This window comes from Gopherus evgoodei, chromosome 8 (assembly GCF_007399415.2).
Source record: "Gopherus evgoodei ecotype Sinaloan lineage chromosome 8, rGopEvg1_v1.p, whole genome shotgun sequence".
Classification (NCBI taxonomy): Eukaryota; Metazoa; Chordata; order Testudines; family Testudinidae; genus Gopherus; species Gopherus evgoodei.
In genome coordinates, this window is record NC_044329.1 from 18,795,062 (window position 1) to 18,811,370 (window position 16,309).

General features: G+C 39.7%; 1 protein-coding gene across 1 annotated transcript; it reads left to right on the plus strand.

Moving 5' to 3' along the window:
• Positions 1 to 6,412: 6,412 nt before the first annotated feature.
• LOC115656138 lies at positions 6,413 to 9,617 on the plus strand. The gene is made up of 4 exons (XM_030572459.1): positions 6,413 to 6,552; positions 7,785 to 7,906; positions 8,885 to 9,103; positions 9,424 to 9,617. The coding sequence occupies exons 1-4, from the start codon at positions 6,413 to 6,415 to the stop codon at positions 9,615 to 9,617; spliced, it is 675 nt and encodes a 224-aa protein (XP_030428319.1).
• The last annotated feature ends 6,692 nt before the right edge of the window (positions 9,618 to 16,309 follow it).

Here is a 16,309-nt window from a genome sequence, read left to right on the forward strand (position 1 = left end):
CTTTAGTCCTGCAAGTGAGTAAGTGCTGTCCCGAGTAGCGATGCTTTTGTGAAGCATGGCCTAGTTGCTCTAGAAACTAAGGGAGCTGCAGGCCAAGCTAGTCTGACTTTAGCATCTCTGTGATTCATACTGTGTATTCTTGTCAACCTTACAACCTTCTTTTCACTTGCAGACCTTGATATTTTCCTTGAGTATCCTGGAAGAATACTGCTTTCTCTGGTGGCAATGGCTCAATATAGTACCCTAACTGAAGCAAAATTCTACTGCATGATCAAAGCTCAGTGTACAGGAATAAGTAGTTGGCCATCCAAATTTTATCTTGTCTCAGGAAGTGAAATGGTGTCAGCTCCCCAAAGATGTATAGTTTACTTGAAAACAAGTAAGGATCCATCTTTTCTCTTTACTAATTATTTAAAAAAAATAAGATTTAAAAAATAAACTTTTTTTGTTTTTACACTTGTTTTTTTGTAGTATGAGTAAAGAGTCTTGTTAAGAAGGAAATTGTCATAGAACAGAGAGCCAGGGGGTTGATTATTTTCTCAGTCTGCAATTATTTTGTGACCGTGGACAAGTCAGTTTCCCTGTCTAGAAAAATGGAGATAATGTTGCTTACCCACTTTTGTAAAGCTCTTGGAGATCCAGGAATGGAAAGCTCTGCATGTGGGAAATCCTGACCCAGTTCCACCCCTTCATTCCAGAGCCTCCTTTGGCAATGGAACCAGTCTGATTTTGTCTGAGGCAATGTGAGAAGAAGACTCCTGGGGGCCAGGCAGAACCTGCACAACTTATTGTAACTGCTAGTAGCAAACATACTCAGTAGCCAGTAGTGTGAAACTAGATGGGGAGGGCTCTGTGTTACTACAAAGAATTCTTTCTTGGGTGTCTCTCTGGGTCTTGCCGAAGTGCTCAATGTCCAGCTGACCATCATATTTCAATTCAGGCAGGAAGGAATTTTCCCCTAGGTCAGATTGGCCGAGACTCTGAGGGTTTTAGCCTTCCTCTGAAGTGTGGAGCATGGGTCACTTTCAGGTTTAAACTAGAGTAAATGGTGGATTCTCTATAACTTCAAGTCTTTAAATCATGATTTGAGGACTTCAGTTACTCAGCCAGAGGTTAAGGGTCTGTTACAAGAGTGAGTGGGGGAGGTTCTGTGGCCTGCAATGTGCAAGAGGTCAGACTAGATGCTTATGATGGTCCCTTCTGACCCAAAAGTCTATGAGTCTATTGCTCAGCTTCCTGGAGTGCCCTGTATAGTATTGAGCTGAAGTGGCCTCTGCACTTACTGCTCAGGCTAAACTGAGGGCAGAGGATTTGCCCCTTTCACCAGATAAGTAGTATTATTTCTCAGCATGTGTAAAATACATGTTCTCAAGGAGTAGCACAACACTTTCAAAGAAGTGCATTGTGGGTATGAGAACTAATTCCAGGAGGCTAAGGTGCACCAGTCTTTTAGAAAAAAGGGAAGTGCTGTTTGATATTTTGTTTATAAATAGGAAATAGGGCCAGGTGGAGACAGAAGTGCACCAATATGTGAGAGTTTGGGGGAAAGAGGTCTAATCACTTGGCAGGAAGGAAAGCTTTATTAAAAGTGTGTCATGCAAATCTGCTAGCTTCTTTCCATGTGATCACTGTAGTGTAAATAGGCTTCCCTACCACATAAAAACAACAGATACTCTGGTTACTAGTTAACTATAACGTCTTTTCCCTTCTGATTTATTAGGTCTTTAATAGAAAAATTACAAAACACAACAAAGACCTTTCTCTTAGGGTCCCAGGCCAGGTGCTTCTTTCTCAGGTATCAACTTTCAGTACATAACTAGAATCTAAAATATAGATAGATCCCCTTTCCAGCTGTCTGGGCCAGAGCCCTTTCTGCAGGTTCCTGTGACTTCACAATCTCCTTTCCAGGGAATGTCAGCATGTGTTATATTTCGTGATGGATTGACGGGTTGTGTATCAAGGGCCACCAGGCTAAGCAAATCCTATTTCTTAATCCCTACTTGTGGTGGTGGTTCCATCCCTGCAGTAGATCCAGCGTTAGTAGTGGCTTTTCTCTCCAGTGACCAGATTGCGATAGGATATTTTCACTTTGTAGGTTTTTTGCACAAAGAGCCAGCACACCACATGACAAGGGGATAGCAGCGATATAACAAATGTAACATTAGGATTTCAATAAGGCTTTTGATATAGTGCCCCATAATAAACTAATTAAAAGCAGGTAAATGTCAGTTACCCATTAAAAACACCATAATATGTATTGGGAAGTAGTCAGAAAATAGAGTATTCATTAAGGGTGGGATATCAAAGTGGAGTATGGAAAGAGGATGTTCAATATTAGCATTTATATTCTTTAATATTTTTTATTAATGTTTTATTAATTTTCACACAGAAACAAAATAGAAAAAGGTAAATGACTTTCGGCTTGTATATGTTACCAAATGCTGCACATTTCACAGGATAGCCAGTAAAATCATGCGGTTACCCAACTTTCCAACTGTCGAAGATGGAAGACCAGACAATACATAATCAGACAATATTACACAGATACAACATGTTAGGGTGAGGGTAACAATAGGCGAAAAAGGGGAAGGAGGAAGCCAGCAAGTGGGCTGTAGGGAAGGGAAGAAGTGGAAAGATCAGCTGCGATGGAAGCCTGGCATGATAACTTTTCTGGCAGTAGCACAGCTGGAGGGATAGCAAGCACCCACATCTGATATATCCACATGCATTTCTAGCTCCCATAACTTACAAAGGATATAGGAAAAAAGTAGAAAAAATACCAAGAGCAAAAAGGGATGGTAGAAGGATTAGCAGATAGGGCACAGGAAGAGATATTGAATGAGCTAAGTGTATACAGTCTGGAAAAGAGGAGACTCATGGAGGACATGATCATAATCTATAAATGCTTTTGAGGCAGTAATATAAATGAAGGAAGGGAATTATTCACAGTATCAGAAGATGGACTGAAGCTAAAGAAGGAAACGTTTAGGGTAGACCTCAGGAAAAAGTTCTTGGTAGTACAAGCTATTAGGTAATTGAGAAAGTCCAGGCAACATCACTGCAGTTAATTAAGAATGGGTTAGTTAATACATTTTGCAGAAGTGGTGTAGGTGGCAGTCTCTGGAAATGCAGAAAATCCTACCTGATGACCCAAATGGTCTCTTCCTGGTCTTGCTAGTTATGGTTCTTTGGTTCATTTATTAGGCAGTATTAAGAATTGTGGTTCTCGAGCTTGGGTTAGACTCCTAAATCCATCATAATATAACTGGCCTTATTTTCTTCAGTCCTGTGATTCATAGGTGCTGTGCATTTATGGTTTCAACATAACTTATCATCTTGGAAATCTAGATTCCACTTGTAACGAGAACTTGCAACCATATTTGGAAATTTTTGTTTATAAAAGTTATACGTTTGGCCTTTGTGTAAGTCTCTGTTAGAGTATTTTTTTCTTAGATGTTTCACAGCTGATTACTTTTCTTGCCTCAACAGATGATGCAGACTGTAGGGATGACACAAGAACATTGAGTCATATATCTGTTACAATTTAAAGCATTTATTCCAAGATAACATAACTCATTTGAACCCAAATGCTGATAATTGTTTCTCCAGCCCGATTCTACTTTCTCATCTGGTTCTCAGTTGTGGTAATGGAAATTGGAAAAAAATGAATGAGAAAGGAAAAAGTCAGCATGCATAGATGTAATCTGGCTGTTAATCTTGGAAATTTGCTATGTATTTCCCTTATCTAGGCTGTGTTTCTGGGCGGTATGGATCTGGATGCAAGAAAGCCTGCCCTCGCTGCACTAGCATCCTGCCTTGTAATAGTTTGACTGGGTTCTGTGATGAGAAAACGTCGTGTCTGTTGCCATTCACTCTAGCAAGCTGTGTGGCAAGTAAGTATTAAAAGGGGACACCTCAGAACATCCAATTTTCTATTATGTTGCCTGGGTTTTAATCCACATAAAATGAGCTGGCTAGGATCAAGAGAGATGTTGACAAGGGCCCTGAAATGGTGCCCCATCTCTTTCATTTTACACATGCCAGTCACTAAAACTAGATAGATGGGGTGCTCATTCTCTCTTGTGTGGACTGGTATCTAGGACTGTGGCCCATGAAATCCCTAGAGGGCAAACTGTCTTTGGTGCTTGTGTCCTCTCCCTGTGCAAGGGAGGAGGAAGATGTGTGCCTGGAACTCCAACTGGCAGACAGTCCCTTGGGGACTCTTGCTAACTAGTTTGAGTAGCCCTTACGTGACTCTGATTGTGGCTAATCAGAGACTCATAGGGAGGGATAGTTCAGTGGTTTGAGCATTAGCGTGCTAGACCCAGGGTTGTGAATTCAGTCCTTGAGGAGGCCATTTAGGGATCTGGGGCAAAAATTTGTCAGGTGATTGGGGCTGCTTTGAGCAGGGGGTTGGGCTAGATGATCTCCTGAGGTCCCTTCCAACCCTGATATTCTATGAAATGTAGGGGTGGAAAGGACCTCAAGAAGTCGTCTAGTCAAACCCCCTGCACTGAGAAAGGACCAAGTAAACCTAGACCATCCCTGACAGGTGTTTGTCTAACCTGTTTGTAAAAATCTCCAATGATAGGAATCCACAGCCTCCCTTGGAAGCCTATTCCAGAGCTTAACTACTGCTATAATTAGAAAGATTTTCCTTTATTTCCTGGGCCTTTTATTTTTTTAATGATCATATAAATGCATATGTGTGTGATACATGCTTCTGCTTTCACCCAAAAACTCACAAGGCTGAATATTAAGATTTATTATTATTTAGCTTGCAGTAGTATGTGTGCAGAGACAGACAGTCCCAGCCTTGAGAAGCTTATGTTCTTGAAAACAAAAGATCAGGGAAAGGAATATAATCTAAAGAGACAGTGTTCAGAGTGATATTAGACCAGTGATGATGACTGAGATAAATGTTTTGCTGACTGGTGTATACTTAGTTGCTGTAGGCTTAAGAAAATCAAAAGAGGAACCATATGGAATAATGCTTTCACTTTGGGTCAGCACTTCTTAAAAGTGCTCATAGCAAAATTTGTGTGGACGTTAAAAAGAGAAAGAACTATAGACTAATGCACCTGCATTACAACAATGTTACAGAGCACATAGAGGCCCAAGAATAATGGGCTACATAATAAGGGTTATTTAAACCATGATCTTATAGTTCAGGGCTGTGGGAGGAACTGCCTGATTTTCCTTTAAGAAGCAAGTTAATAATCATAATTTGCATCCCTCTAACACCTCTTCATTCCAAAGAATAAAGTACTAACAAATATGTTGGAGTCTGAATACAGTGGTATTTGGTGCTGCAGGCAGAAAGACAGGACCTGATTCTCCTCTCAAATACAGGTGACTGCATTGAAGCCTCTGGGATTACATCAGTGTAAAACTGACCTGAGAGAAGTATCATGGATTCTTAGTGTTTCATAAATGCTGCAGAATATATATAGCTTCATGGAGATGCTGCCACTTTTGTAGCCGAGGGAAGCAGTTGAGCTGACATTTGGCACAGGGCACACTGTTCAAGAGTAATAGGAAGAGAAATTTTGGCTAAGTACATCAGGGCAAACCTCAACTTGAAATTGCAACGGGGTCTCTGCTGTATATTGTAGAGATTACAGGATGCATCACTGGATACACAGGTGACTAATTTGCCTGTGGAATAACGGAAATTGCACACTCAAGCATTCATCCTGCAAACACTTAAGCACATGAGTAACTTTCCAGGATCAGGGCCTTACTGTAGGTGCTAAATTGTACAGATGTGTCCATTCAACCAGTTTGTGCACATAAATATAATTGTGCACAGAAATGTAGGTAAACAATTGTTCATATGGATGTCTGGTCTACTCTCTGTCCATGCACTGCAAACAGATTCATTAAAGCCTCTTCAGCGAGCTGAAGGAGAAGTATCTTGATAGACCTATTGATGAGGATCCAGGAAAATTTACTGTATCACATCCAATTTTAAAAAAAATTATGGAAGCTTGGGAGGCTGAGGAACATATGTATTTTCCCCCATACCTTAACTTCTAAATTTTCAAAGTGGTTCCCAGGGATCTCATTATGCAGACCCTGTTAAATTCAAAGGGAGTCATGTGGAGGATGAATTATTCACACACACAACCTCCTCACCATGCAAAATGCCAGCTCAGGGCCTATACATCACCTAACTCACATCACTGTAATAGTGGATAAGTATGACTTGAAAGGTGCATAGGCCTTGTGCCAGGTTTCTTTGCAGAGAGGAATTTACCCCAGAATGAATTGCTGGCAGTTTTGTAAACACAAAGAATGTGAATATTTTTTAAGGGTAAATGCCTGTCATGTTGTTTTTGACATAACAGAGATCAATGCTGTGGCTTTGTTTGTTGTTTTTTTAAAGCCACAATCAGTATACAATGTCCAGATGAGGCCGGGTGGCGCTACTGGAACAGGTACTGTTACTATATCTCACGTGCTAAAGCGAAATCCTGGACGGATGCCAATTCCACCTGCAGTCGATATAGAGGTGCTGAACTTGTTTGGTTTGAAAGCCTGGAAGAACTGGTACAGTTATTAATGTCACTGCTTTTCTTCCCTTAATGGGTTTTTGGCCTAGGCTGACAGAACTTCCGGAAGGGTGACACCATTCAGGTGTTATGGCATGTGCTGAACATCTGGAAGTTCCGTTGCCATTTATGTGGAGCCGTAGGCACCACAGGAAAGTTTTTGGATCAGAAGTGTTTGCTGTATCAAGAATCCAAGGAATTGGCTTGATCTCAGCGGACTTTTTCTGGCATGAAACACCAGCAGATTTGGACTCAGATAATATGGTTTCCTTCTCTTTTCATAATAATTGTCCTGTTTCATTTTGATAAAAACAGTAAAACCACAGACTCGTTTTCCTTTTTGTTTCTGAAAACTTTTGTATACAGAGTTGGATTAAATCATCTCTGAATGGACCCACATGGACAGGGTTGCAAGATATAAACCGAGATGGCACCTGGACCTGGGCTCATGATGATAATGCATCTAGTGTATTGGAATGGTCTGTATATGAAGCAATCTATGTATATCTAGCATAGTGTGGTTATGATCTGAAACCACATCAAAACAATAATGAGATCCAACAAAAATCACAATTTTATTAGCTTAGACATATTGCTAATGTCCAAATATTCAGGTAAGAGCCATCTAGTCCAGTGGTTTCCAAACTTGTTCTTCCACTTGTGCAGGGAAAGCCCCTGGCGGGCCGGGCCGGTTTATGTACCTGCCGCATCCGCATGTTCGACCAATTGCGGCTCCCAGAGGCTGTGGTTCACTACTCCAGGCCAATTGGAGCAGCTGGAAGTGGCAGCTTTAACTTTTCTTTGTGGCTATTCCATTGTCGTACATTATAAAATGTTTCTTCCTCTTTATTGATTAAAAAAAAACACCTCTCGGTTTATTGGGTTTTCAGCATATTGATACTTACCCAGATATCATGCTCTGTAGTAAAATAGACTTAATTTTCCGAAATCGAGTTCCGGTTTAAATTGTAGTGACTCCATTAGGTACTAATAAGAATTCCCTTCTCTCTTACTGCCATGCTTTTTGTTAATCCGTGGCAGGCACTTACAGACAATTATCACATTAGCTTTTAGTCATGTTTCCTCCTGGCCCTGCAGTATTCTATACTTTTTATCATTGGCATTGTCCTACCGGGGGTGGTTCCATGTACTGACATCATTTTTAAGTTAGATTGCTCTTTACCCACAAAAATAACACTCCCCCTGAGTTGTTTTTATTTTCCACCACAGGCTAACTTTTAGAAAGAGAAGCAGTTGGCTGAGATGTATTGAAATGCCAGCTGGCGAACTTGTCTCTGCAGCAAACTGTAGGATAGCCAAGAAATGGATGTGCAAGAAGCCAGCAGAACCAGGTTTGGAATCTGATTTATATTCACTTTCTGCGGGATTCACCTCCGTGCAGGTGGCCAGCATGGAGGATTTAGTAGGCGTTAATAGGTGCCTAGGTCTTGGGCTGGCTCTCTGCACCCGGGTGAATTTCACCCTTACTGGTGTAAAATTTTGAATAATCAAAAGTAGTTTTCCCTGTGTGATTGAAGTCATTTTATTTCCCAGAGGGCTTCTGTAGCAGCATTGGGCAATGATAAAAGCACCCATTACAGCAACGTATTTCAAAATATTCTCAGTCGAACTCTTTCAAGACTGTCTACTAGAGAACTTTCATTTTAGCATCAAAGGCCATCAAAAGTTTCAGAACACAGTTTTAAAAATACAGGCTCAGAGGGAGAGATGACATGTTACATGCGAGTATGCATGAATTTGGGTGAATACATACAGATTGTCTCTGATATTTTGAAACACCTGAAGTTACGTAGAAAAAATGTTGTTCAGAATACTGTGTGGTGCTTCAGACTAATGACTCCCATTGACTTATGTATGCTGGCTATGAAGAAATGCAGAGACGTACTTTTGTTTCATTATCAGCAGACTATTTGTAGTAACAGATTTTTTTATTACTGTTCAAATGATAAATTTTGCATCATTTCTGTTGAGTTAATTAATCATCTTGAGGTACTCCACTAGTAATGACGTTACTTAGCCATTTCATCAAAAACTTGGAAGGTGACGGGAGTAAATGTAGAAATATACAAAGTAATAAATGTGTGTAGACACATATATGCATATATTCAGCATAGTTTCCAGCAATAAGTGTCCATGTAACCATTATGAAAATTTTTCAGAGCTGATGTTAAATTTCTTTTTAAGCTTGTGATTTTGGATACTGTGGATGGTTTTGTGAAGATATATATGTTAATCACTGATGATGAGTTAATGTCTTGTACTATAGCACTGTTTTGTTAAATCAGTGAAAACTTTTTCCCCCTTTCCAGATCTTGATTTGTTCATAAGCATCTGGGATGCAGTGGTGATCTTGCCAACTTCAGCAGTATCAGCTAAATACGCTAACCACACATTGGCCAGACATATCTGTGTAATGCAGAGGTCCAGATGCATTGGCTATGTGTTATGGCAAGACAGTTATTTCCTAATACATGACTCTGAATTTGTTATCAGTGGATTTGCACAAAGCGCAACATACTTAAAATCAGGTAATGTCTATTATTTAGAGGTACGTTTTCAGGAGGTGTTAGAATGGATACAGAGTATCAGTAAATTTTGTCCCTAATAAAATATTACAGCTTCCAGTGGAGGTTTTCACTATGAAGCTTACATGGATATTGTGCTCTGTAATAAGTGGATTTAGGTTTCTGAAATCCTATTTTGGCTTAAATTCTAGTGACCCCTAGCTAGAAATTCTAACCATTTCACATATGTTAGACCTGAGAAGCAATTATTCAGCATGATTTCCAGCAGTTAGTGTCCATGTAACTATTATGGAGGTTTTTCAGGATTTTAATTTCTTTCTAAGCTTGTGATTTTGGATACTACGGACCGTCTTGTGAAAAGGAATGCCCAGACTGCTACTGGGACAAGCCGTGCAATAGCATATCTGGAAAGTGTGAGGACACTGCAGTTTGTACTGAGCCAGAGGATGTAGGTGTCTGTAATTTAGGTAAAACTTTTTTTTTAAAAAAGTCAGATGTGTCTGAAAGTGGGAATTGAAAGTTGAGAAGTCCTTCAGCCAAGAAGGAAGTATTTAAAAATAACAAAAGAACCCTCCCTCCTGAACACTATGGTGGAATCCAACAAATGTGTACTGATTTTTCATTTTTATGGCATATGATTCTTATATGCAGCCAAATAATGTTACCGTGTTCTGTAGGTTTCAGAGTGGTAGCTGTGTTATTCTGTATCAGTAAAAACAATGAGGAGTCCTTTGTAATTCTACAGTAAAGCTCCATCAGTACACAAAAGGCCAGATTCTGTTCTTGCCTTCTCCAGCATAAATTTCTAGTAACTCCTTTAAAGTTGGTATAATTAGTGCAGATTGATACTAGTATTACAAAGAATGAAATCTGGATGATTTACTCCCCCTACAAGCCTCTTCACTTCACTGAGAATACACAGGGCTACATATCATTTTCTCCTGAAGAGAGAGATTTGCAAAACTCAGAAGGGAGATGGCACTTCCCAGTTGTGCTGTCTGCAGAATAAAATATTTTTACTGTGCTACATATGTACTGCAAGAATGTGTCATTAATTTCTCGGGGGGAAAACATTAAAAATTAAATATGCAAAACCAAAGGGATGTTCTTAAGACTGGTAAACCGGACATGAGTATGTGAATTCCTAGGCTCCCTTCTTTGCGCTCCCTGTCTCTGTGATACTTTTTTTTTTTTTTTTTGGACAGTTAAGGTGCTGAAATTCACATTCACATATATTGTCTGCTCATAAGAATGTTGCACATTTCAATTCATATATATCCCAGGTACCCTGCCTGCACCTCTGAGTGTAGAGAGAGGTAGTGTGATGTGAAGGTCTGGGGCCTTGTTGATTGTTTTAGTTTGCTTTATAAAGTGTTCAATATTGTTGCCATCCTCTGGGGTGAAATTCACCTCTGTGCAGAGGGCTAGCCCAAGACGATTCCACCATGAAAGTCCCACCTCTGTTCTCAAACTCAGGCATAAGTGAGACTTATCTGGTGCAGTGACTTATTGCTGGCTCTACCCAAGAGTGAATTTTGCCTTTGGGCAGCAGAGAACACCATATTTTCGGCAGGCCTCCAATAAGGCAAAATGTGTTGCCAAATCTATTTGCATACTCACTAAAGTGGCATTTGCATGTGCACCTACTCAGTTTGCACAAGCAAATGGATATTTTTGTGCATAAATATGGAATAGCTGCCATATGTAGGAAACTAACTGAAAGTGTTCCCCGAAGAAGTAAAACATTTAATTGTCCCCCTCTTCATTCTCAAAATGCTCTCACCGCAAAATATAAAAAAGCTGGTAGAACAGAAACAATTTTGTGGTGAGGGGGGCATGAGAAGCTAAATTTCACAGGAAACAACTTTTTTAATTGGAAAAGAAAGCTGTTATATAGTATTTCTTTCTTCTCTTTCAATGACGTCAGGCAAGTACAGCTTGAAATGTCCTCTTGGGCCTGGCTGGTGGTACTGGAATGGATGTTGTTACTTTATAGAAAGGAATAGAACTCTGAGTTGGATGGAAGCCAGGCTGTTTTGCAACCATTTTAAAAGAACAAGTCTGTTGCAGCTGGAATCGTCAGCTGAAAAGGTTTGACATTATAAAGACTATAAATAGTTTGTCTCCTTCCCCCAAGTTTTGTTTATTTGTTGTGGTTAATACAATGGGGTCTAACCAGAATTTAATCATAGAAATGCAGGGCAAGAGGGGACCTTGAGAGGTCATTTGGTCCAGCCCTACTGAGACAGGGCCAAGTATACTTATACCATCACTGACAGGTGTTTGTCTTTATTCATTCTTTAAAATCTCCAGTGATGGGCTTCGACAACTTCCCTGGGCAGCCTATTCCAGAGTTTAACTACACTTATAGTTAAAAAGATTTTTTCTAAAGCCTAACCTAAATCTGTGTTGTTGCAGATTAAGCCCATTACGTCTTGTCCTACCTTCAGTGAAAATGGAGAACAACTAACTGATCACTGTCCTTTTTATAACAGCCCTAAACATACTTGAAGACTGTTACCAGATCACCCCTCAGTCTTCTTTTTGCAAGACTACACATGCCCAGTTTCTTTCCTGTTTCCTCATAGGTCAGATTTTGTAAACTCTTTTACAGTTTTTGTTGTTCTCTCCATTTGTCCACATCTTCCTTAGGGTGGCACCCAAAACTGTACGCAACAGAAAGTGATTTTGTGACAGGGTTAACAATTTACCACCTGTGATTCAGACAATATCAAATTATGGGAAGGACATAAAAAACTGCTAGTAAAACACACAAAGTTTTGTTTGTCAGCTTCTTGTGTAGTATATATTGTTACTTTACAGAACTGGCTACAAAAGATGATAAAACAGCCAGCATGGATAGGAATGAAATGGGAAACATCAGCATCTGAGTGGCAGTGGGCAGATGGATCAAGAGTAAACACAGCTCTGAACTGGTAACCTAACTGGATTTTTTTATGAATGAGAATGAGTACAGAGTTCGTAGGTTGTTCGCTTTCTTGCTCTATTACTTGTAGTCACTAACAGTTTTGAATGATTGACTCATTATTCTATTTGTATCATGCTAAATTAAACAGTTCCTTACAAAAAAATAGACAGTTCCCTCCAGATGTTAATGTATTTGTTATAATGTTTTTCTTTTGAGCATTTGGATTAATAAACACATTTATTTTAGGAATTTAAATACTTCAGTGATCGCATCCTGTGTGTGTACAATTAAAAGTATTATAATATGGACACATTAAATGCATTTAGATAAGTCCCTGATGCTGTTTTGTCCACAGTGTAGCGTAATGGCTTTTATAAACTATAGCTATGTGCCTTCATCTTCCTTGAATGTTCTCTGCATGAAGATAGTGCTGCAGGTGATTGTGGTCCCAGATTATAGCCCAGTGTGTCAGGGGCCATGTCATTTGGCTTGTGGAAGAATCCAGGGTTTATAACATAACTCTATAACTCTTGAAAATCCAAGAAAGGCACAGAATAAACTGTTTAGAGGCCTCCTGCCTCTGGGTCTGCCCTGGTTCCCATGAGAGCAGGCCTGCTCATTTCGTACCTGTCTCTTGCATCTAGGACACTGCTATAAGACTTTGGGAAAGATTTGTAAAGGTATTTAGGTATCTAACTTTCATTGATTTTCATAGGAGTTAGGTGCCCAAATACCTGTAGAAATGTTCTCCTTTGTCTAGAATAGGATTTAAAGGTGTAGTATCAGAAGGTGTGACCCAACCTATTCTAACTAACATGTTCTAGAAGCCTGGTGTGGACTTTAACACATACTGGACTTTATCTTACCTAGCTTAGTGTGCGTTTAAGTCTACACTGTCTTGAGCACACTGGGCATTGAGAATGTGTTTGGTAAGACCTACCACCACCACACTTTTTGTTACTAGATCTAGAAAAAAACAAAATGGATTTCCTGAGATAGGGGCTTCCAGAAAAGTTAATATTGCCAGTGTCCTTTGCCACTACTTTCCTCTTCTGTTTCTGCTGGGTGCAGAGAGGTGATACGTTTTTCCCATCCCCTTCCCAAACTCTCAAATTTAACTTTGTTACATTGCATGTGTGGTATTTTCTATTCCTCTTTTTCTGGCAAACAGGGTAGTGCTATATATGTGTATATATAACTTTTTTCATTATAAATTGTACTGTACAGCATCAATTGTACAAATTTTGCTTATCTACTACATGGGAATCCTTACTCTTTGCTCTTGAAGTCTTAACCTTTGTGGGTTTTGTTTGGATCCAGCTATGCAGCCAACTTACTGCAGAAATGTTGGAGGGTTTCTTTTACATTTATTATTAAGTGTAATTAGAATTTTGCTTTTACTTCAGGTTAAATGTACATAGGGATGCAACTGAAAACTGTGTGTTTCTTCAGCATGATAAAGTAGCTTTAGAAGCAGCTAGTTGCCTTTTAAAATATAATTTTGTGTGTAAAAGAAATGAAGGTAAGTAACAGGATAACTTTTCTGGTCAGTCCTTGCATTTCTTTGTTCTTTCGTTTCTTCTTTTGCTTCTACCGACTGTTTTTATTACAAATGCTTCAGTATTTTTAATGAACTTATTCCACATGTAAACATAGATTTTATTTTTTTCGTTTGTTTGCATAGATTTTTGGAAAACGTTCTTATCCTTTCACTCATACAGCTGTGATTCTATGAAAGATACTTCACTTAGAGAATCTTAATCAGCAGTGTGGAACACTTGAATGTGTGATAGACTATCTATTTGAAAAGGGTGATGCAGACTCCATGAACACCACCAGGCCTGATTTTCTTCACATGCTAGTGTAATTCCATTGAATATAGCACAGTCACTGTCCATTTACACTGGTCTGAGTAAGATCAAAATCAGGCCCAACAAATTCACAATTCCACACTTTCATTTTTCATATATAATTAGTACAGTTGTATGTGCAGTGAGTCTAAACACCCATGTGTATGCACAGTCACCAGATTTGTGCATGCAATTGGCCAAACCATGCTAATATTTAGGCATGCAATTGGGCATTGCATTTTTGTGTATGTACCTTTTGGCTTTTTCCTTGAGTGAATTACTAGGATTACTATATCAAATGGATTACTGCAGTGGATTTCTAGGCTCTGTGCTAGAGGATGAAGTATGAAGCACTGGGCTGGATCTTGGGAGATATGAATTTGGTTCTTGGCTCTGCAACAGGTTTCCTGTATGCCCTTGATCAGGTCACTTGCTCTGTGCCTCAGTTCTCCTTCTACAGAGTTGAGATAGGGAGGTATTACTCTCTTTCAAGGGTGTTGTGAGGATAAATCCATAAGTAATGGGAAGGCAGTCAGATATTGTCTATGAAAATGAAGGCAGTACTAGGTAACTATCCTTTATAACTTTCTGGAGACAGCTGAGAGTGTTGGGAAACAGCTGCAGGGTATCTATATATGAAAGTCCTTCTTGTTTTAGAGTGGGGATAAGTGTATCTGCCATTTCATTCTGGGATATTTTTCCTTCTCTTTTAGCTGAAGACATGTTTCAGTTTTATGCAGGCCACATAATAACGCAAAGACAGAATTTGTTGCCAAAAGTATACTCTTCTCTCGAATCTGCTGAAAGTGCATGCCTGTATGAGAAAACACATTGTACTGGAGTAGTCCGTTCACAGAAACGGTATCATTTGGTTAGTGGAACAGAGGTATTTAGAAGCTCTAATAAAGCTGATGCATTGTATCTTAAAGCTGGTAAGTATTTGTGTATATTTCTAACTATACCTCAGACTTCATTAGCACCTCTTACTATATCATATCAGACTACCCTACAACAATTAATTAACTAAAATACAAATTTAACTCTGTGTGTCCTCTTCAAAAGGATGTCTCTTGTATTTGGTCTCCCATAACTGTTGTCCATCAAAAATACCCTTCTGAATGACAACTACACTCCTCCAGAAAGGAGAGATGGTTTACTTTTTAAAGACACATTCTTACTTCATTAGTCAGATCTTCAGGTACACTTGAACTTTGCCAGCCACGTGAAGGGAGGGGGTTACACGTGGCTCTTGCTATATTTTTGCCCTGCAGTACTGGGGCATCTGGGGTCCTTTTTGACTTTCTGCAGAAGTTAGATCAATTTCAGAGCTTTCTAATGTGTGCCATAAGGCCAGGCCCGTGGTCCTAAGTGCAGCATACTCTGCAACATTTCTGGGTCACTCAATATGATGAGGGGGTGCATAAAGTAATGCTGGCTACGTGCCACCCCAGAATTCGCCGCCCCACTGCTGTCAGACAACCCTCCATCTCCGTTGTGCTGCTGCAGTGGTACATAGGAGGTAGCTCAACAGCTGAGAATCTGACCTCAGAACTAAGAAGAAAGAGTGCTCTTAGAAACACAGGAAATGGAGAAAGAAGGATCAGTTTTTCTCTGATACCCTGGTGTAAACATGGAGTAATTCCATGACTTCATAGGAGTTACTCCTGTCTTCCAACTGTGTAAATGGGAACTAGGCCCTATATGTCTATAGAAACAGAGACTGAACAGTAAAAATAAATATGACCCAATGAATAGAGAGACACTGATGTGGTGTAAATAGTGCCACATTTAAACAAAAGCTAAAACTACTCATTGCAAAGGTTATCTTTTCCCTTTGTTAAGGCTGTTGTGGGAATGGGCTGAGGTGGGTGTATTTTGGGGCATTCCTTTATTGATGTATATGTGACTTTAGTTTATGGTGTAGGTGCCCAGATCACTGGATATGAGCCTGTACAGTATTTTTGAAATGGAATAAATTTTAAAAAGACATTTTATTTTCTCTGAAATGGAGGAAATGGATGAGGGATTGCATATTCTCTGCACTCTGTCATTTAACTCTGAAACTTCCTTTGAGGCTGCCAGACAGGCTACTATGGCTCAGATTGTCAAGCCACTTGCCATCCCTGCACCAATGGTTTTCCTTGCAGCGGTGTTACTGGACACTGTGTAGGCACTGCCAGAGTTACTTGCAGCTTACAGTCTCAGGATCCACGGTGCTCTCCTAGCGAAGGTACAGAAAGCAACAGTTTGGACGTTCATATCCTTGTATTTATTGAGGTCCTGTTGGCTCTTTTATTTCCAAAGTCGGTTACCATAACAATTTGTGGTGGTCAGTTTCCAGGCAGTTGTGCCCCCAGGGGCCTCGATGGCATTATTTTCGAAAGGCGTGTTACTATGTGGAAGATACTAAAACTAAAAAGTGGACTGAGG